The sequence below is a fragment of the Saccopteryx bilineata genome, chromosome X (genome assembly GCF_036850765.1).
Source record: "Saccopteryx bilineata isolate mSacBil1 chromosome X, mSacBil1_pri_phased_curated, whole genome shotgun sequence".
NCBI lineage: Eukaryota > Metazoa > Chordata > Mammalia > Chiroptera > Emballonuridae > Saccopteryx > Saccopteryx bilineata.
Genome location: NC_089502.1, coordinates 59685302 through 59708174, shown reverse-complemented (window position 1 = coordinate 59708174; position 22873 = coordinate 59685302). Strand labels below are relative to the sequence as shown.

At 44.9% G+C, this 22873-nt stretch overlaps 1 protein-coding gene across 5 annotated transcripts; it reads right to left on the bottom strand.

The window, feature by feature from the left end:
- Positions 1 to 12464: 12464 nt before the first annotated feature.
- Positions 12465 to 22871, bottom strand: ARMCX4 (armadillo repeat containing X-linked 4). 5 transcript variants are annotated; one of them, XM_066248692.1, is made up of 5 exons: positions 22722 to 22871; positions 20875 to 20952; positions 20456 to 20531; positions 20072 to 20163; positions 12465 to 19724 (listed from the first exon to the last, which is right to left on the bottom strand). In XM_066248692.1, the coding sequence occupies exon 5, from the start codon at positions 19580 to 19582 to the stop codon at positions 12755 to 12757; it is 6828 nt and encodes a 2275-aa protein (XP_066104789.1). In that variant the 5' UTR covers positions 19583 to 19724; positions 20072 to 20163; positions 20456 to 20531; positions 20875 to 20952; positions 22722 to 22871; the 3' UTR covers positions 12465 to 12754. The 5 variants fall into 5 exon arrangements, with proteins under 5 accessions (XP_066104789.1, XP_066104790.1, XP_066104788.1 ...); XM_066248693.1 differs by lacking the exon at positions 22722 to 22871 and adding an exon at positions 22476 to 22571 and having other exon boundaries at positions 20863 to 20952; XM_066248691.1 differs by lacking the exon at positions 22722 to 22871 and adding an exon at positions 22476 to 22571.
- Positions 22872 to 22873: the final 2 nt, after the last annotated feature.

Genomic DNA, 22873 nt, shown 5'->3' with positions numbered 1-22873 from the left:
TAAGTTATTCTGCCCCAGGGGTGAATCCTAGAAAGCCATGATCAAAAATAAAATCACAGTCACTCTTGGCAATCTTGTAAGAATATGCAAATGCCCAAGGCTGTGCCCTTTCAAGAGCAAGTAGAAAAGGAACGTCCAAGCTACTAGTTCCTGGCTGAATGGGGAAGGAGTGAAATATGTAAACTTACTGAAGTGTAAGAGCAGCTTCCAAGCTACATACATATCCAATGGTAAAGGGTAATTATGCAATTGGCCAAGGGGGCTTGAGCATAGCCTTTGAACAATACAGTAAATACTTTATGCTAACCCAAGGGTAAAACCTAGGTAGCTAGGCTAAAAGGTAGAAACAAGGGGAAAATATCTGAGCTGGGACACAAGGGGTATACTCTATGGGGGGAAATTAGGATTCAGAGAATTAGTTCTACGAAGTCAACAAACAAACAAATGACCAGGAAAATAACAACAATGACACTAGAAAGAGGATCACTATCCTGGGTTGCTATATTATCTAAAATGTCTAGCTTTAACAAAAAATTAAAATACATAAAACAAACTACACAGGTAAACATAAAAGTATAGTATAAATGTATTTTGTCATAACTATATTTTTCCTTCTGATTTAAAAGATTTCATAAAGCAATATAAATAAATCTATATTGATGCATATACAATGTATAAAGATGTGATTTGTGTGGTAATGCAAAGGAGTGGGGAGGAAAGAAGATATTAAGAACCAGATTTGAAATTAAGTTGGTACTAACTGCAACTTGATTTTTGTAAGTTATGTTGTTAATTGTAATCCCCAGTGTAACCACTAAGAAAATACATTTTTTAATTAGTAAAAGAAATGACAAGGAAATGAAAATGGTACACTATCTATTTAACATAAAAAAGCAATAATGGAGTAATACAGGAACAAAAAAGATATAAGACATAAAGAAAACAAATAGAAAAATAGCAGATATAAATCTTACCTTATCAGTGATTGCATTAAATATATATGAATTAAACATACGAATTTTCAGACAGAGATTGGCAGAATGGATTCATAAATATGATTCAATCATATGCTCTCTATAAAAGACAGATTCAAAGACACAAATAGCTTTAAAATAAAAGGATAGAAAAGTATATTTCATGCAAGCAGTAAACAAAAGGGATCTGGAATGGTAATACTAATACCAGAAAAATTAAGCCTTAAGACAAGCATTGTTATCAGAGAGAAAGAAGGGCCATTAATAATGATGAAAGTGCCTATCCATCAAGAAGATATAATGATTATAAACATACATGCAGCTAATGATAAAGTCCTAAAACACATGAAGTAAAAACAGAATTAAAGGGAAAGCAATATGTATGCAAAGAATAATATATAATATATGCCAATTATTATGTGCTAAATACTACTCTGAGTGTTTAATTTTTTAATCACACAGAAATCCTATAAAATAGATATTATTGTTATTCCCATTCTAAATAGGGGGAGAGTGAGACACAGAGAAATGAAGAGATTTGCTCAAGATCACACAGCTGTTAAGTGACAAAATAAAAATTTAAAGTCAAACTGTACTGTGGCAGAATCTGTACTCCTAACTTCTTTTCATGGCTCACCTATGAATACTTACATAGACATGATATAAACAATGAATATTGATTTAATACAATACTGTAATAATAACAACAACATATTGGGAGAATGTGGGAAAAGTATGGTTGGATATGGGTTGGGAGGCAACTGAATCTTTCCATTGTAGGAAGTTATAACTGATTCATAAAAATTAAAATCAGCCTGACAGGTTGAGACACACTGAATAGAGCAATGACCTGGGACACTGAGGCGTCAAGTTCAAAACCCCAAGGTCACTGGCTTGAGAATAGGCACATCTGGCTTGAGCAGAGTTTCGACAAATTGAAAGCGGGGTCATTGGTTTGAGTGTGGTGCTGGCTTGAAGCTCAAGTTGCTGGCTTGAACCCAAGGTCACTGGCTCGGCTGGAACCCCTCGGGTCAAGGTACATATGAGAAAGCAACCAATGAACAACTAAAGTGATACAACTATGAGTTGATACTTCTCATCTCTCTCCCTTCCTTTCTGTCTGTTTCTGTCTTTCTCTCTAAAAAAAATTGTTTTAATCCAAAAATAAAAGTAAAAGCAGCTCATTTAGAAATATGGAGGTGGTACCATACAGACTACAGGGTAGCGAGTCCCAGAAGGAAAGGGGGGTGTAGGGGGAGGGGAACACAGATGGTAAAATGGAATGGAAAAAGACTTTGCATGGGGCATGGGAGGCACGATGCAGGGGGCTAAGGGTGTTATATTGAGTGGGACACTTAAAACCATGTCAACATAATAAATTAAAAAATAAAATCAAATAAAAATAAAAGGGTTAAAAGGTTTGAAAGTGACTGTCTCTGAGGAGTGGAAGTCTAAGGTAGGGAAAAATGAATTAAAGTTCTGTTGGATGTTTGTTTTGCTGTTGTAAGCCTTATAGTACCTTATAACTATGGAAGTATTTTAAAACCATTTTTTCTTTTTTTATTGATTTTAATTTATTGTGTTCACATAGATTCTAGCATCCCCTCAAATGCATCCCCCCATGTTACCCCTCAACATCCCCCTTGGCCCCCCCAACACCCTTCCTTCTTCCCTCCAAGATATGCTTTTTTTAAAAAAGCAGGTGCTGGCCTGACCAGGCGGTGGCGCAGTGGATAGAGCGTCAGACTGGGATGCCTAAGACCCAGGTTCGAGACCTCGAGGTAGCCAGCTTGAGCGGGAGCTCATCTGGTTTGAGCAAAAGCTCACCAGCTTGAGCCCAAGGTCGCTGGCTCAAGCAAGGGGTTACTCGGTCTGCTGAAGGCCTGCAATCAAGGAACATATGAGAAAGCAGTCAATGAACAACTAAGGTGTTGCAACAAAGAATTGGTGCTTCTCATTCCTCTCCCTTCCTGTCTGTCTGTCCCTGTCTATCCCTCTCTCTGACTCTCTCTGTCCCTGTAAAATAAATAAATAAATAGATAGATAAATAAATAAATAGATAGATAAATAAATAAATAAATAAATTAGAAGGTAATGAGACTCATGGGCATAGATAAAAGTGAAGTGGTTGCCAGGAGGAAGAGATTGTGGGGGAGGGAGGTGAGGAGAGGGAAACAAGACAACTGATGCAATCCTGAAGGGGGCTAACAGCCAAGGCCTCTCTGATGGCACAATTCCTAAAAACTGAAGTAATAAGGCCCATATTGCTAAAGGGAGCTCTGGAAAGGGAATTGCAGTATGTACCACAGTATACCCCTCATGCCTCCAAGATTCACTGCATATAAGTTCTGGGATCAGCTCTTCCAGAGGTCTGGTGGGCCTTTGTTCCAAGAGAAACTTAGGACAAACTAGAGCCCCCAACACTGCAGCTGGTCTCAATGCTGCAAGTGACCATCTCTTTGTTCCATTATCAATTATAGATCTTCATCACTCTTAGTGTCTTGGTGGTTTGTTTGGTAGTATGATCTAGACCAGGGTTAGTCAACCTTTCTAAACCTACCATACACTTTTGTATCTCTGTTAGTAGTAAAATTTTCTACCTTTTTTTTATTTAATAATTTTATTTTTTTAATGGGGCGACATCAATAATTCAGGATACATATATTCAAAGGTAACATGTCCAGGTTATCTTGTCGTTCAATTATGTTGCATACCCATCACCCAAAGTCAGATTGTCCTCTGTCACCTTCTATCTAGTTTTCTTTGTGCCCCTCCCCCTACCCCTTTCCCCCCTCCCCCCATAACCACCACACTCTTATCAATGTCTCTTAGTCTCACTTTTATGTCTACCTTTTTATACCTACCGCCCACTGGTTCCACAGTTGTAGGTAGAGTGCAGCGCGCATTCTTAGCAGCTTTGGTTGATGCAATGCTGTGAGAACACTCCAGTGCTGGAAACCCTCCTAGGCACACCCAGAAGGGAGCTCGCCCGCTGTAAGGAAGTAACTCAGCACCAACCAGGCAGCTCCCTGACCTTTCCAGCAATTGGCTTTGAAGAACAGGCTGTAACACCCTATAGGTTGAACCTGTGTATATAAGCTAGCTTACTTCCTGAATAAAGCAGATCTGTGTCATTGAACCTGGTCTCCAGAGTCGGGTCTCTGCATCTCCATCATCTTCACCCCCAGTGGGCCTTGTCCACACACAGTAATGGTGATTTATAAAGTAGGGAAGTAGCTTTACTTTATAAAATTTATAAAGCAGAGTTACAGGAAAATAAAGCATATAATAATAATTACTTACCAAGTACTTTATGTCAGATTTTCGCTAAGTTTGGCAGAATAAATCTTTATAAAACAACTTACTATAGTTAAGTCTATCTTTTTATTTACACTTTGGTTGCTCCGCTACTGCCCACCATGAAAGCTGGAATGCCCACTAGTGGGCAGTAGGGACCAGGTTGGCTACCACTGATCTAGACCCTCATTTCTGATCACTATGGCTTTCTTAGGCTGGAGTTGTTACACTTGCTAATATCCACATACCAAACTCACCAAAATATGAACAATGATTTGGTTTTCTTTCTCAATTGCCTTGTCAAAAGATATCCTCCATGAGACCAGCAGTGTAAGGTAAGTGAAAAGCGCTAGTGCTACAATGGAGGATCTGTTCTAGCTGTTTGTGCAGGTGCTTGTACTCTCAAGTCCTGCTTGTACCTGATTCCAGGTGTAAAACTTCCATCTTGTTGTTGAGCCTGCCCACCCTTATACCTTGGTGTAGCTAACAGAACTCAGCTCACAATGGGCAATTCTAGATGCACAGTCACTTGCATGGTCATTTAATGTCCTCTGGCCAGGCATTCCATCTCCACCAGAGTACAGTGGCATGTCAGGAGTGGCTTTTTAAAGGTATGTAAGTCTCCAACGCATGTCACATGGCTTTGTTCCACAACCTAAGTTCTGGACTAAGTTGTGACTTTCCCAGTGAGGCTTACTAAAAATTCCACTTGGCATCTTTTGCCAACACAGATAACTCTAATACCTTAGGATGCATCTATTGCATGGGCCAAACGGCAGGCCTGCTTGAAACTGCAGCCTGGACTTGTTATAGGGCCTTCTCTTGCTCTAGGCATCACTCAAAGCTGGCAGCTTTTTGTGTTACCCAACATATGGGTAGAAATGGTAATTCCAGGTATGGAATATGATGCTTCCAGAACCCAGTGATGCCTATCAAATGCTGAGCTTCCTTCTTAGTGAGGAAGGTAAAAATGCAGTAATTTGTTCTTTACTTTGAAGGGAATCTCCTGGCATGCCCCGATCACTTGACCCCTACAATCTAAACAATGTAGCCAGTTCCTGGATCTTTGTAGGGTTTATCTCCCATACCCTGGAATGCATGTGTCTTACCAAAGCCTTTAATGTACTATCACTTCTTACTAATTTTGGTCGAATTAGCAGGATATCATCACCACAGTAGATTAGTATTTTATTCAGATGGTACAGAGCTCTTCAAACTATACTATGACAGAGGACAGGAGAGTTAGTAGACCTTGAGAAAAAAAAACTATAAATGTATACTGTTGTGCATTCTATGTGAATGTAAAATTCTCTGGAGTTCTATTATGATAAGGATAGGAAAAAATACATTTTTCAAGTTAGTAGCTAATTACTTGGTACCGACAACCATGCCATTCCACTCTATAAAAGATACCATATCTGACATAGCAGCTGAACTTATATATTATTTGGTTGCATTTGCAATAGTCTACTGTCATCCACCAGGCTGTGGTCACATTTTGCAGCGACCCAAACTGGTGCATGAAATGGAAATAAGATGTGGACTTCATCCCAGCATTTCTTAGGTACTAAATTCTGCCATCTTTCCCAAGATGCTGTATGTTTTCATTTTCTATCTTGGCTAAAGAAAGGGAGAGCGGTTTCAAAAGATTTCACTTGGCTTTCCCATTTAAAATAGTTCCACAAGCCAAGGAACCAATATGGGGATTGTATCGCAAGCCAAGGAACCAGAATGACGATTATACCAAAATGTCTATCCGCTTTATATGTTCAGAGACCAGGAAAATAACTACTGGGTAGGTCTGTGGACCCAGTGGTGCCACTGTGAACACAACGTAGTTCAGGAGCCCATGTAATACTGGGTTTCCAACCCAACTGCCACTACTCTAACAGAAAACATGATGACATTTTAGGTCTCTGGGTATCAATATCAACTCAAAACCACTTTGTCCATCAGTCCTCCAGATTCTGGGAAGTCCTCATTTTCCAACACACAGTTTCTATGCGTGTGCTATGGGGTTCTTCCTCCTGGATACCCAGCCTCTTCTTCAAACAGTGTCTCTGGATCAAAAATTGACTTAGGGCCAGAAGGTGAGCAAAAAATTATGACTTTATTGGGGCACCTTCCCTCAGACTGCTGATCATTTTTTATTTCTTTTGATTGTACAGATTGGGTATAGATGATTCGGTGCCAATTTTCCCTACGGTGCCATGTTATACTTACCACCCACACTGTATTAACTACCTCTTAACCATCTATTCACCAGAGGCACTGTTTTCTATTAACCATCTCCACAGATTTCTGTGGGTCAGGCATTTCTGTGGTGCATTATGGTATTTGCATCCACCTGACTTCCAATAGTTAAGTGCAGTAATCCTGCCTCTATTATTTCAAACCATTACTATTTCTGTCAGTGATCCTTCTATGGTAACATCCTCTACTCTGAGCCATAGCCTGCAAAAGCTAACCACCACTAAACTTCTTAGTGATGCCGGTACTCCTTTCACCAGTGCACTACTTATAGCTTTAACAAATAGTATGTCCTTTGGGTCCTCCTGAAGAACATAGTTGTCTAGAGGGATGATTTTCTGGCCTTTCCATAATATATTTATTCTATTATTTCCACTTTCCTGAGCTTTTAATCCTTTCTCCCACCATCTGCTATGGCAGCTCGAGTATTTATACCTCACTTAATGTGTGTCTTTGTTGTTTTTTTCCCCCATACTTTGCATGCCATCCTAGTAGTGAGTTCACATTAACTCCTGGGGTCTTTTGCAGGACGCTAAATCCAGTATCTTGGGAGAAAACTCTGAAATCAATGAGTTAGCCTTTGTTCAATTTCATATTCTAGCTCCCTTGATTAAGGCCTTCATGATTCACTCCCATGCGTGCTCCCTCAGCTGCTAGTACATGCTCGTCAGATCCTCCAGCTCTTTCTTAGGGTATTTCCCCTTCCTTCTGTATCAGGCCTGACACATCCCCAGCAAGGTGGTGCTGGAACCTAACTCTAGAATGGGAAATGGGAACAGATTCTGAGAGAAACCCATGTTATCTTACAAAGGAAAGGACCCTGCATATTCAAGCAAGGTGAGGTGCTAGTCATTAATAGGAAGGAGTGGACCACTCCTGAGAAATCTGAGAACACTAGATTTTTAGGGACATCCATCAAGATGTCCCTATCCCATGTGTCAGGGTTCCATTTCTTCCTAACCAGGGCCCTGATCTTGGCATAGCAGACTTATCTTAGTTGGAATTTTAACTTTCATTGGATCTTGCTTCCAGTAAGTCCTTGAACTGGCCCTCAAATTTTTCTACCCTCTACCTGGAAAAGATGAGGCCTTCTTTATATGCAATGAATGAAGCCCTCTGGCTTTCTCACGTAACTTTTTAATTGTTGACTAATTTATTTCTGCTTTTCACTATTTTTTTTAATTTAATTTAATTTTATTTATTTATTTTTTTTACAGAGACAGAGAGAGAGTCAGAGAGAGGGATAGACAGGGACAGACAGACAGGAACAGAGAGATGAGAAGCATCAATCATTAGTTTTTCATTGAACTTTGCGACACCTTAGTTGTTCATTGATTGCTTTCTCATATGTGCCTTGACCGCGGGCCTTCAGCAGACCGAGTAACCCTTTGCTGGAGCCAGCGACCTTGGGTTCAAGCTGGTGGGCTTTTTGCTCAAACCAGATGAGCCGGCGCTCAAGCTGGTGACCTCGGGGTCTCGAACCTGGGTCCTCTGCATCCCAGTCGGACGCTCTATCCACTGTGCCACCGCCTGGTCAGGCTTTTCACTATTTTTTTTTAGAGGTTAATCAAGCTTAGCGATAGCCATCCAATTTTCTGGCCTTCCTTATATTGAATATTTCTCACATATCTCTCAAAGTTCAGCTACATGGCACCAATTAATGCATTCCCTTCTACCAGCACCATCCAAATTCATCACCAGCAGAAGCTGTAACAATTCCTCTGCCACCTGTTTCACGTGCCTATCTACATCACCTACCACCAATGAAGGGATCCTCATTGCCAGATGGGCAGCAGGAGATTCATCTCCAAATTGTCATCGCAATGTTTGCTTTCCTGAACTGCTTCTTATACCAATTGCTGTAGGCTGGCTTCCTGGAGAGTAGACTCAGAGACAGAGTTCAGCATGAAGGGCTTTTATTAGGTAATACACTTGGAATCAACACCTGTGGAAGGGAAAAGAAGGAAGCAGGATTGGACAGAGGGAGAAATGAAGCTATCCTATGTGGAGCAAGGTCATGTCAATCAGCCATTGCTTGCAAAATACCCCAGGAAGGAGGTATGTCCTTGGGGGAGGTGGCTCTCTAGCCGAGGCAATTCCTGAACAGGGCTGACAGCTGAGGGCTGTCTGCTGGCAGCACTCCTAGCAACTGAAATAATAAGCTCTTTATCCCTGAAAGAGGATTAAGGTAGCAGATTGCAAAATCCACAAGTATGATATCATTTTTTCCATTAGAAAGTTGGTGGCTATTGGATGCTAGAATTAAGATTAGTTTCACTTTGAAAACAACAAGATGTAAAATTTCAAACATTTACAGCTTTTTAAAAACATATGTATTTAAATTTTTAATTTATACCTTCCAAATATTTAGACATAAATATGTGGACCTACAGTTATACTTTTTCTCTATGTCTCTAAAATGTTATTTACAAGCCTGCTTAGCTTGAATCCATCAGTTTCCTTTTGGTAAAGTATGCAAAAATTTCTTATTTATTATATAAAAATCAGAAAATTCAGATGAGTTAAAAACAGATAAATATCACCCATTAATTTAACATCCATATGGAAGTATTAGCATCTTCAATGTATACATGAGAGAGTTTTTACATACAGATAATTTAAATATATAATTTTCTTCATTAAGAAATATAATTTGGCGCCTGACCAGGCAGTGGCCCAGTGGATAGCACGTCGGACTGGGATGCCAAGGACGCAGGTTCGAGACCCGAGGTCGCCAGCTTGAGTGCGGAGCTCATCTGGTTTGAGCAAAAGCTCACCAGCTTGGACCCAAGGTCGCTGGCTCGAGCAAGGGGTTACTCGGTCTGCTGAAGGCCCACGGTCAAGGCACATATGAGAAAGCAATCAATGAACAACTAAGGTGTCGCAATGCACAATGAAAAACTAATGATTGATGCTTCTCATCTCTCCATTCTTGTCTGTCTCCTATCCCTCTCTCTGACTCTCTCTCTGTCTCTGTAAGAAAAAAAAAAAAGAAATAGCATGATGCTATTTCCAATGTAGTGATAAGGTAAACAGTAAAATATATATATTTTCACACTTCAAAATGGTATATATATATATATATATATATATACACATACATACATATACATATATATAAATATATAAATAAATAATTTGGCCCGACCAGGTGGTGGCACAGTGGATAGAGCATCAAACTGGGATGTGGAAGACCCAGGTTCGGGACCCCGAGGTTGCCAGTTTGAGCACGAACTCATCTGGTTTGAGCAAGGCTCACCAGCTTGAGCCCAAGGTTGCTGTCTTGGGCAAAGGGTCACTCAATTTGCTGAGCCTCCCAGTCAAGGTACATATGAGAAAGCAATCAATGAACAACTAAGGAGCTGCAAAGAATTGATGCTTCTCATCTCTCTCCCTTCTTGCCTGTCCCTCTCTCTGTCTCTCTGTCTCTTTCTCTCTCTCTCTCTCTCTCTCCCTCTCTCTCTCTCTCTCTCTCTCACACACACACACACACACAAAGTATAATTTGTCCTTTTGCAGCCTATTCCCCCCTCCTTAAGATTATATGCTGAATTTTTTCAAAGTTAAATATGTGTAGATGCCCATCAACATTTTCAAGAGCTGCAGAGTGTTTTAATGTGTAGACATATCCTAATTTGTTTAGACAAGTGCTTATTTTGAGACACGTGATCATTTAAAGATTTTCACACTTCAAAATGGTACAAAGCCTTATACAAGCCAATTATTTGATTATTTCCTAAGCATAAATTTCTACCAGTGGAATTTCTGGGTCAAAGAGCATGAACATCTTGAGGGCTTTTGAAATACATGTCCAAACGGGCCTTGACCCAATGCATGTATGCTCCCACCAGCACACTGAGAGCGCCCCCGACACCCTTTCACCACACTCTGGGTTGGAAGAGGGGTGGATCTTCTCTGGTGTGGATGCCAACAGCTCCCTCGATTATTCCACAAAGGCCCTGCCTCAACCAACTTGATAAAAGAAATCTGATAGAAGCACTAGAAATTGTTCTTTCTTCTATTATATTTTCTTACTTCAAAATAGTAACCAACTGACTGACTAGGTGGTGGCGCAGTGGATAGAGCGTCGACCTGGAGTGCTGAAGTTGCTGGTTCGAAACCCCAAGCTTTCCCCAAGGCACATATGAGAAGCAGCTACTACTAGTTGATGCTTCCTGCCCCTCCCACCTCCTTTTCTCTCCCTCTTCTCTCTAAAATAAAAAAATATATTTTTTTAAATAAATAGTAACTGGCCCTGGCCGGTTGGCTCAGTGGTAGAGCATCGGCCTGGCGTGCAGAAGTCCTGGGTTCCATTCCCGGCCAGGGCACACAGGAAAAGCGCCCATCTGCTTCTCCACCCCTCCCCCTCTCCTTCCTCTCTGTCTCTCTCTTCCCCTCCCGCAGCCAAGGCTCCACTGGAGCAAAGATGGCCCGGGCGCTGGGGATGGCTCCTCGGCCTCTGCCCCAGGCGCTAGAGTGGCTCTGGTCGCAACAGAGCAACGCCCTGGAGGGGCAGAGCATCGCCCCCTGGTGGGCAGAGTGTCGCCCCCTGGTGGGCGTGCCGGGTGGATCACGGTCAGGCGCATGAGGGAGTCTGTCTGACTGTCTCTCCCCGTTTCTGGCTTCAGAAAAAATAATAATAATAAAAAAATAAAAATAAATTTTAAAAATAAAAATAGCCCTGGCCGGTTGGCTCAGCGGTAGAGCGTCGGCCTAGCGTGCGGAGGACCCGGGTTCGATTCCCAGCCAGGGCACACAGGAGAAGCGCCCATTTGCTTCTCCACCCCTCCGCCGCGCTTTCCTCTCTGTCTCTCTCTTCCCCTCCCGCAGCCAAGGCTCCATTGGAGCAAAGATGGCCCGGGCGCTGGGGATGGCTCTGTGGCCTCTGCCTCAGGCGCTAGAGTGGCTCTGGTCGCAACAGAGCGACGCCCAGGATGGGCAGAGCATCGCCCCCTGGTGGGCAGAGCATTGCCCCTGGTGGGCGTGCCGGGTGGATCCCGGTCGGGCGCATGCGGGAGTCTGTCTGACTGTCTCTCCCCGTTTCCAGCTTCAGAAAAATGAAAAATGAAAAAAAAATAAAATAAAAAAAAAATAAAAATAAAAATAAAAAAAATAAATAGTAACTAACATATTCACTTATATAGGTACAAGACTGGCCAAGAAAGAAGATGTTTTCCTATCAAATGTCCCCAGGACTCTAAAATAAAATTGTCCCTCCCTGAAGGCCCCCAGAATAGGTCCCAGCACAGCTTCGTCCAGGGGTCTCTCATTTCCTTCATCCCTTTACCATCCCCATGACCAGCAGTGACATTTCACACCTTCATCATCTTGTACTTAGACTATGGTGCTAACTCCCTAACTGGTATTGCAATCTTCAGCGGCCCCTTCTGTCCTCTCCCCAGCTCACATCCACCCTTCATGCAAATCAGCCACATTGTTTTCCTTTCATCCTGCCCTTCCCGTGGTCATGAAAGACTCTGGTGTCTCTCAGGGTTGGATGGAGTAATACACAGACACCTCAGTTTAGCAATCAGGGACCCCCACCAACGAGACTCACCCTAACTGCTGAACTGTATTTCTCATCACTCCCTTCCTCACACTCTGCACTTAGGCAAGCCAGCTTCCTCTCTGGGGCAGGGTTCCCAACTCCATGCTTTCTTCCCACCACTCCTCCTCCCTCCAATGCCCTTCTGCCCTGTTTCTATCTTATCTTTCAAGCCCAGCTTACTAAAGCATCCCATCTTCTGTAAACTTTCTCTGTGCATTTTTGCCCTCAGACCTTTCTGCCACTTCTATGCATTAATAAGAAGCAGCTAGCTATGAGTGGCTCCTGGTTTTGTTATTGTTTCCATACATCTTGCTTTCCCAAATAGATCATAAAGTCAAAGACAAAGACGTGTCTTATTTTCTGCTTAAAACACACAGCTTTATTGATGACAAAAATAAAATTTCAAATGTATAAACATAAGTCCACACAAAGGACCAAAGATGACCTTACTTATAATCAGTTTCATTTCTGCTCATGAAGCATACTAAAAACATCTCAGACAAGGTAAAAAATCAACACATGCATTTTCAGTACAAGTTTGAATTAATCTGGTGTTCAAATGGTCCAGCTGTAGACCATTATCAGTAACATCAGTCTCAAAGTTTTAATGCAATTTACAAAGTGCATTGCCCCCAGGCTGCAAAACCAAAATATTACTCATATTTGTTTGAAAATATACAACTAATCAGAGCTTACTTAATAATATCTCAATTCTTTCTTTCACCTCAGGGTCACTGTACTCTGCTGCTAAAACTCGAAGTTTCTTGGCATATGCTTTAGGTCGTTGGAATACAAAATAAAGGGAATTTTTACTGAACTTGTCCTGGCTAAATACTCGTGCTCTTCTTTTAAAATGATAATTTATATTTTCAAATAGTGAAAGAGCATTAAGAATGTTCTCTTTTGTCTCTTTCTTGCTAAATATATTAATCAGTGATGTTGGTGCATTGGCTATAAGCAAATCTTTTGTCATAGATGGATTTTTAGAGAAATTCAAAAGCATTCCCAAAATATAGTCTTTAGTTTCTCCACTTCCCACAGTTAATAAACGAAGGAATTCTGAAATATAATTTGTAACCATATGCTGATACTCACTAATAATAGTCAGGTGCTTTATCAGTCTTAGTCCTGCCAGCTGCACATTTGAATTCAATGGATAGGTGACAGTATCTTCACATACTTGGTTTAAGTATGTTTTAACCTTCCTGTGATTTTCAGCAGCCACTGAGATGTTATTTAGGGCATTTAAAGCCCTCTGCCTAACACTGGGGTGGGGATTATTGAGCAAGCTTTCAATAATTGAGATTCTACCTGCATTACGAATGACTTCATGGGAAAATGGATAATCAGGACTGTAATATAGAGCATTATTGGCTATTTCATGAATAGAAGGATCTTCAGTCATCTCAATCATGCAAATGAGTTTTTCAAGCTCTTGTGGATCCATATTAGCTTTGTGTTTACAGCGGCAGGCCCAGGGCTGTGCTTTTCCCCCGGATTTGATCTGCTTTCTGAGCTCATCTTCAGGTGGTAAGCGGGGCTCATTTTGATATGGAAATTTCATTTCCGCCCAGATCATGGTTCCTGTCCATGACTCCATTCCTGCCCCAGGGACCATGGATGGATATATGCCTGTAGGTTCAGATGATGTTTTGGCTTTAGTCTTAGGTGCAGATTTGTCTTCACTTCTGTTTTCTTTCCCATCCTTGAACCAAGACCTTACATTCGCTCCACCAGTAGCCTCAAGCTTGTCCTTGTAGCTGGCCTTATTTCCAGCCCCACACTCAAAACTGACATTTTTCTCACTCCTGGATCTGTACTCATTCTTGTTCTCACTGTCAGCCCAAAACAAGGACCGTAAACTGATCTCCTCAATATCAGGGCTGGATGATCTGCTCAGCTCATCTTCATCTATATCTTCAGCCAAAATCCAGGACCTCGAGCCAGGTTCTTCCCCAGAGCCAAGCTTAGCCCCTGTAGTACTTGCATCTTCATCCCAGAGCCAAGACTCTTTACTGGCCTCAGCTCCAGCCTCAGCCCCAAGACAGCAATCCATAAAGGCCTCCTCTTCAGATCTGATCCAGGACTCAGTACTGGCCTTGTCCTCAATCTCAAACCTGCCCTCTTCCCCAGCCCCTGATCTGGATTCAACACTGGGTTCATTTTTACCTCCAGGTCTAGATACAATATCAGCCTTTTCCACTCTCCAGAGCCAGGATTCTTTGCTAGCCTCATCTCCCGCCCCAAACCAGTATCCTTCATTGTCCTCCACCCCAGCACAGACTTGGGACCTTCCACTCGCCTGGTGTCCAGCCCTGGCCCAGGACCCTCCACTTGTCTGATTCACAGGCCCCAGCCTAGACCCAGACCAGGAGTTTTCACCCACTTGATCCCCAGTGCCAGCCCAGGAGCTTCCTCCACTGGCCTGATCCTCTAATCCAAGTTTGGAACAGCTACGTGCCTGCTCCCCAGCCCCAACCCAGGACCTTCCACTGGCCTGGTTCCCAGTGCCAGCCCAGGATCGAACATTAGACTGGTCCATAAACTCTGGCCTAGACCCTCCATCAGCCTGTTCCCCAGCCCTAGCCCAGGACCTACAAGTGGACTGGTCCACAGGTCCAAGCCTGGACGCTCCACTGGCTTGATCTGGAATGTCAGCCCAGGACCTTCCACTGGACTGGTCTTTAGACACCAACCTAGACCTTCCACTGTGCTGGTCACCAGCGTCAGCCCAGGATACATTTTCACTGGCCTGGTGATCAAATCTAGGCTTGGCCCCACTACCAGGTAGATTTTCAGTCCCAACCCAGCACCCTCCACTAGACTGGTTCACAGCCCCAACCCAGTACCCAATACTAGTCACATTCCCAGCCCTAGCCTCAGTCCAGGAACCCCCATTTGCCTGAATTCCATCTCCATCCCAGGACCTTCCACTGGCCTGCTCCTGAGTCCCAGGCCAGGATCCTCCAGTGGCCTGGTTCTCAGCCACTGCCCAGAACCCTCCAATTGCCTCTTCCCCAGCCCAGGATACCGTACTGGCCTGGACCCCATCCCAGGAACCCTCACTGATCTGACCTCCAGTCCAGGGTTCCCCAGTAGCCTGGTTCCCAGTGCCAACCCAAGACCCCTCTCTTATCTGATTCTCAGCCCCAGTCCAGGACCCTCCAATAGCCTTGTTCCCAGTCCAGAGATCCCCACTGGCCTGGTCCCCAGGTCCATCCCAGGGACCAATACCAACCTCATTCTCAGCCCTAGCCCCAGACCAGGACTTAACATCAGCTTCATCACAAGCCCCAGCACAGGATCTAATACCAAGCTTATCACTAGCCCTATTCCAAGACTCAATACTGGCTTCATTCTCATCGTCAGCCCAGGACATGCTATTCTCCCAGTATTCATCCCTGGCCTGAAACCTAAATTTGATCCATCGCTCAGAAGCAATCCAATCTTCAATACCAATTCCATTCCAGTAATAGTCATGGACCTTAGGTTGCATCTTTTCACAGGCCTGAGTACCTGTCTCACCCTCACTTTCAGAAGTAGGCATGGCCTTAGGCTTGAGATTTGGATAGATAGCACTGTCCTCTGTGGCTTCTGCCTTAGACTTGGGCATAGCTTTGTCTTTTGCACCAAGAAAGGTCTTGCTCTGGGGAAGCACCATGGACTGAGGCTGGCCAGAGCTTGTTGTAGTTGTCCTGGCCTTTACCTTAGACTGAGCATGGACATTGCCCTTGATCTTACTCCTGGCACCAAGCAAGGCCTCACTGTGGGAAATGTCTACAGCCTGGGGCTGAGCAGAGCCTACTGTATCTGCTCCAGCCTCTAACTTAGACACAGTACTGGACTTGGCCTTGATCTTATTCCTGGCATCAGACAAGGCCTCATCCTGAGAATTGGCCACAGCTCGATGCTGGGCAGAGCTCATCGCATCTACCCTTGCCTCTGCCTTAGACACAGCATTGAGATTGTCCCTGGCTTTATTCTTGGCACCAAGTAAGACCTCACCCTGAGAATTGGCCATAGCCTGGAGCTGAACAGAGCCCATTGCATCTGGCCCAGTCCCTGCTTTAGATATACCATTGGAATTGCCCTTGACTTCATTTTTAGTACCAAACAAGGCTTCACCCTGTGAATTGGCCACAGCTTGGGGCTGGGCAGAGCTCATTATATCTGGCTCAGCTCCTGACTTAGATACAGCATTGGTATTGCACCTGACCTTATTCCTGGTACCAGGTAAGACTTCACCTTGGGAATTTGACACAGCCTGGGGCTGGGCAGAGTCTGTTGCATCCGGCCCAGCCCCTGCTTTAGACATGGCATTGGCATTGCCCTTGACCTTATTCTTGGCACTCGGCAAGAATTCACCTTGGGTATTAGATACAACTTGGGGATGGACAGAGCCTGTTGCATCTGGCCCAGCCCCCGCCTTAGACACAGCAGTGACATTGCCCTTGACCTTATTCCTAATACTAGGCAAGACTTCACCTTTGGAATTAAACATCACTTGGGGCTGGGCAGAACCTGTAGCATCTGCTCTGGCCTGTGCCTTAGACACAGTGTTGGGATTATCCCTGATCTTATTCTTAGTACCACACGAGGCCTCACCCTGAGAGTTAGTCATAGCCTGGAGGTAGTCAGAGACAGTTGCATCTGGCCCAACTCCTGCCTTAGACAAAGCATTGGGATTACCCTTGGCCTTATTCCTGGCACGAGGCAAGCCCTCACTCTGAGAATTGGCTACAGCCTGAGACTGAGCAGAGCCTGTTTTATCTAGCCCAGTCCCTGCCTTAGACATAGCATTGGTATTGCCCTTGACTTTATTCCTGGCACCAGGCAAGGCCTCAGCCTGAGAACTGGCCATAGCCTGGGGCAGAGTGGGGCCCACTGCATCTGGCCCAGCCCCTGTTTTAAACACAGCATTGGAATTGCCCTTGACCTTATTCTTAGTACCAGCTAAGGCCTCACCCAGAAAACTAGCTATGGCTTGGGGTTGAACAGAGCCTGTTTTATCTGGCCCAGCCCCCGCCTTAGACACAACATTGGGTTTGCCCCTGACCTTATTCCTGGCACCAAGCAAGGCTTCACTTTGGGAATTTGACACAGCCTTTGACTGGAGAGAGCCCATTGCTTCTGCTCCAGTCTCTGCCTTAGATAAAGCATTGGGATTGCCCTGGAGCTTAATCATGGTACCAGGCAAGGTCTCCTCCTGGGAAATGGCCACAGCCTGGGGCTGGGCAGACCCTACTGTATCTGGCCCAGCCCCTGACTTAGACACAACATTGGGCTTTCCCCTGATTTTATTTCTGGCACCAAGCAAGGCTTCCCCTTGGAAATTGGCCACTGCCTGAGGCTGAGCAGAGCCCACTGTATCTGGCCCAGACTCCGACTTAGACACAACATTGGGTTTGCCCCTGATACTATTTCTGGCTCCAAGCAAGGCATCACCTTGGGAATTTGACACAGCCTGGGGCATGGCAGAACCTGTTGACTCTGCTCCATTTCCTCTCTTAAACACAGCATTGGGATTGCCCCTGACCTTATTACTGGTAGCACATAAGGCCTCACTCTGGGAACTGGCCACTGCCTGGGGCTGAGCAGAGCCTCCTGTATATGTTTGAGACTGGGCAGAGCCCAATGTGTCTGGCTTAGCCTCCACCTTAGACACAGCATTGAGATTGCTACAGGCCTTATTCTGCATACAAGATGAGGCTTCATCCTGGACATTGACCATTGCCTGAGGCTGACCACAGACCCTTAGCTCTGCCTTAGCTTCTGCCCTAGAAATGGCATTAGGATTTCCCTTGTCATCAACCTGGCAGTCAGACAAAGCATGAGTATGAGTCTTGGCCCCACTTAGAGGCTGCACACCGGCTTTCATGTCTATCCCAACCCCTACCTTACACTTGCCTTTGGCTTTGCCTCTAGCCTTAGCTTTAGTACTAGGTAAGGCCTCAACCTGGCTCATGGCAGACATCTGAGACTGTAACTTTGTGTCTGTCCCAGCCCCTTCCTTAGACATAATATTGGCATTGCCCTTATCCTTAATCCTGCAATCAGGCGTGGCATCACCCTGGACACCAGCCATAGGTTGAGGCTGTGTATCACCCTGGACACTGGCCATAGGTTGAGGCTGTGTATAGGACATGTCTTTCCCAGCTCCTACCTTAAAATTGGCATTGTGATTACCTCTGGTCTTAACATTGGAATCAGGCAAGGCCTCAACCTGCGAATTGACCCCAAAGTTTGCCTTGGCCCCTGTTTTAGACATGGCATTAGAATTGCCTCTACCCTTAACCCTGGCATCAGGGATAGTCTCAGGCCGAGCAACAGCTTTCATATCAGCTTCAGTCATTGCCCTAGATGTGACATTGGTATTTTCCCTGTCATCAACCCTGGCATCAGACATTGCCTCATCCTTTTTCTTGGCCACTGTTTGAGGTTGTATAAAAGCTCTCATATCTGCCCCTGACCCTACCTTATACATGGCATTGGTGTTATTCTTAGCATCAATCCTTGTCCCAGTCAGGGTCTCAGCCTGAGCATTGGTTACAATCTGAGGCTGGGAAAAAGCCCTCATGTCTGACCCAGACCCTTCCCAAGATATAATTTTGTGATTTCCCTTGGCTTCAACCCCAGCACAAGGCATATCATCATCCTGGATCTTGTCCACAGCCTGAGACGGTGCATAAGACCTTATATCCACTCCAGATTTTGCCCTGGACATGGTATTAAGAATTCTCTTAGCATCAAATGTGGTACCAGGCCTGGCCTCAGACTGATTCTCGGCCACTTTCACAATTTCTTCCAGGGCTCTAGCTTTGGTCTCAGCCATAATTCCAGTCTTGTTTATAGCATTCATCTTGGCCACTTCCCTGGTCATTGCCAAGGCCTCATTCTGTGTCGCCAGTACTCTGTTGTTCAGTTCTGTCTCTTTTTCAGCAAATATATGAGTTTCCACTTTGGTCTGGGTCATTGCTTCTTTCTTGGCCTCTGCCCTGGCCTCCAGTTCCCATGCTTTAGCCTTGGTCTGAGTCACTGCCTCTTTCTTGACTACTCTCTCAGCCACAGAGTCAGTTTGGGTCACTGCCTCTTTCATGGCCACTTCCTTGGCTTTTTCTTTGGCCTCATCCAGAGTTACTGCCTCTGTCATGACTACTCTTTTGACCTCAGATTGGGTCTCTGCCTCTACCCCAGCCATTGCCTTGGCCTGAGAGTTGGCTTGGGCTTGGGCTTTAGCAGTGATCTGAGTCTCTACTTCAGTCCCTATCCCATCTCCTGTTCCAGTTTCTGCTCCAGCCTTAGCCTCAATCTCTGTCCCATCCAAGGCTTCACTCACGGCCAAGGTCTGGTTCTTTAACCCAGCCACAGTCTCCATCTTGACTCTAGACCCATTGCTGGCAAGTCTCCTCACACTCTGGGCTCTTCCCTTGGTTAATTTGTAAATGTAGTAGCAAGTACCAGCCCAGATCACCAGTCCTGCAGTCACCCAACCCACTTCCTGAACGCGAGCCATTTAATGAGCCCTGATGAAGGCACAAACAAGGTACAGGGGAGCTCAGATGGGCTGGGGAAAGAGGGTGGTAGGTCGGGGTGTAGACCTGTAAGGATGCTGGTCTTCAGCTCACAGGCCACTACAGCTGTCACTGGAGGTGGACCTAGAAGTGGAGGAAGGAAATGGTCTAAAATTTCACTTCTAATTCTGTGCATCATACAGATAGATACAGAGAAGGACAAGGAAGTGTAGAAATAATGTGCTTGGTGAGAGAAGAGGATGATTAGCAAACTCTCTCTCCATCCCTTTTATATTATCCCCTCCCTAATTTCCCCAGTCACAACAATTTTCCCCCAAAGTATTTTCATAGACATTTCTTTACACCAAATAAATAATGAAAAAGATGGTAGGAGGGCTAAAAATGGAAGAGACTGAGAAGCCCTCAGACCTTGATTTTTATTGGACTTTAGTCTGGTCATTACTCCCACAGGTCCCTACCCCCATACCAACCTGTATTGATCCGAAGCCATTCCCTCCTCTTTCCTTCTCTTGATTGGTGATATACCCTAAAGTAGATCTATATACTCATGAGATCTATAGACCTAGAGACAGATAGACAAACAAATGGAAGGAGAGATAGGAGTGGAGATTTTTTTGTTCTTTATGTCACTGGTATATTATTAGCAAACTCTCTCTCTTACCACCTCAGTTCACCCACTCCCTATACCAAAATAAAAGTGAAGGTGTATGGTAAGTAACAGGAATAGTGGGAAAGGTGGATGGGAAAGGGAGAGGCTGAGGATGCTCCAGATGAACAGTGTGGACCTACTGGATACATGCTGACCTCCAACAACCCACCCTAGAGGTCTACCCAAGCAGTCCCCATCCTCTTACCATTCTCTACTAGTCAGGGGTAATTTCCTCTTTGTTTCTTTGCTTCCAATCATTTCAAGAAGACCTGCAGTCAGATCTATGGACAAATAAACAAATAGGAGGTAATAGAAACTTAATCCTTTAAAGAACAGAAAATCACCCTGATTCCTAACCCCAGGACCTGCCATGCCAGAGAGCCTGGGTCCAGTTTGCTAACATGTTGCATTTCATGGTCCCCCCTGTAGTCTTCTTTCAGTCACACCCCAGCCCACTCTTACCCCAATATCCTGAAATGTTTCCTGCACTGAAGTCAGTACAGTTGTGGACTGGCAGATTTTAAGAGAGGCAGGAGTATCATCTACTGGGACCTTCTCAAGTCTCAGCCACCTTCTGTTCCCACCCTCTCAGACACTGCCCACCTTGCCCACCTTCACACCAACCTCCATGGTTCTAGGCCAGTCTCCCCCTTTCCCTTGCTTTCAGTGGTAAACAGCCCTACGGTAGGTATATGGGAAGATCTAGGAACAAACACACAGAAAAAAAGGAAAGTGAATGTTGAGTGTTTGTGATGTCCCAGCATTTAAAACATAGGTCTCGCCTGACCTGTGGTGGCGCAGTGGATAAAGCGTCGACCTGGAAATGCTGAGGTCGCCTGTTCGAAACCCTGGGCTTGCCTGGTCAAGGCACATATGGGAGTTGATGCTTCCAGCTCCTCCCCCTTCTCTCTCACTGTCTCTCTCTCCTCTCTCTCTCTCTTTCTCCTCTCTAAAAATGAATAAATAAATAAAAAATAATAATAATAAAACATAGGTCTCAGTACCTGCCTTATTGGATTTAAAGAGTCATTCCCCGGAAGGCCGAACCTTAGGTTTACCCAGCACTGAAGTGGGCAGAGTCAAAAAGGGAGTCAAGGATAATATAATGGGAGTGACACAAGCAAAATCTTTTAAAACCAACTGTAGGATTCTAGGGCCTCTCCCAACACCATCATTTCTTTTACCAAGATGTTCAGACAGGTGGAGTATCTGAAAACTGGAGAATGGAGAGAGAGATGGAGGCCCCTGGATCCCTTACTCTAGAATCATCATATTCTACTGCCATCTACTTTCCCTTAAACCCATCTCTAGGAGTCTACAGCAGAAGACACAATGTGTGGGAGAAGGCTTTTGCTTTTGAATAATCACTGTCTCAAAATAACAACAACAACAATAATAATAATCCTTAATACAGCAATGTGTATCTTCTCAATATTCTTAAGTGCAAATTAAATCATCCATGGAAAAGTTTGTTATCTTTACTAGTCTTCAATATACAATTTAAGTTTAAAATTCTAAGTTTGGTGAGTAAACACAGTTTAGGAAAAATACCCTAGCTAGCCCCCACCCTATATCCTAACTAGATTGTGGCGACTAAATTCCTGTCATAAAATTCACATCGAAATTGGGCGGTTCAGACAGTGTCCATGCTCACATCAACCTCCACAGTCCCTGTGCAGCTGTCTTTCTGCACTCTTTCTTCCCTCGCCTCGTCACAAACTGTGCCACACTGAGCCATACTGTCATCCGGTGTAAAGGCACTGGGCGCTTGGACAAGCACCCAGGACAGAAATCCCAATACTCGCCAGTTTGGGTTCAAGAATCCGGTTATCAAAAGTCCCTCCCAACATTCTAGTAAGCCACCCCCATCAACCCTGCCATCCAGTCACTAAAGCCCACCATTTTCTCTGCGGACGCCACCGTGGCGTGTCCCTTCCAGTGAAATGAGTAGGAAGCTGAGCGGACATGTGTGGTCAATGATTAGAGTCAGGAGGGAAGGTGCATCTCAACCTCTGTATCCCCCCCCCGTTAGACACTCCCCCCACCGGCCTCCCAGTTCAAGCCACGGCTCCCTTTAAAGCACTCGGCAGGGGTGGGGGGCTCTGTGGAGAATCAGCAGGAAGGTTCTTGAAATTTGAGCCCGCATTGTCTCTCATCCCTGGACCGGCTACCAGGGTTGAAGGGCGGCTGCCGCCCTGGCCTCCGCGCGGGCCCCGGGCCCTTACCTGCTCCGCTTTCCCGGGCCCGATGCCAGCCCGCCCTGCGCAGGGCAGCGGGAAGCTGGTACCCAAGCCGAAGTGACGACTGCACCGAAGGCTGCGTCGCCCTGCAGCTCCCGGTCACGTGAGGGTCTCGCGTCACCAACAAGCTCGCCCCCCAACCCCCACCGGCTGCGGAGAGTTCGGCAGGACCCTCCCCCCACTCCGCACGCGGAACTACGGTTCCAAATCTCTGCTGGGCCCAGCGCGCACCTCAGTCATTCATCTGGGTCCTCTCCAATCTCCCAGCGTTCTCTGGTTACTTAGGAGGGTCTGCATTCTCCAACCACCCCCAGGCCTTGACTCGGTCCTTTCCTGAAGCTTCTTTGAGGAATCTTCTCTTTATCTCTTAGGCTACAAGACCA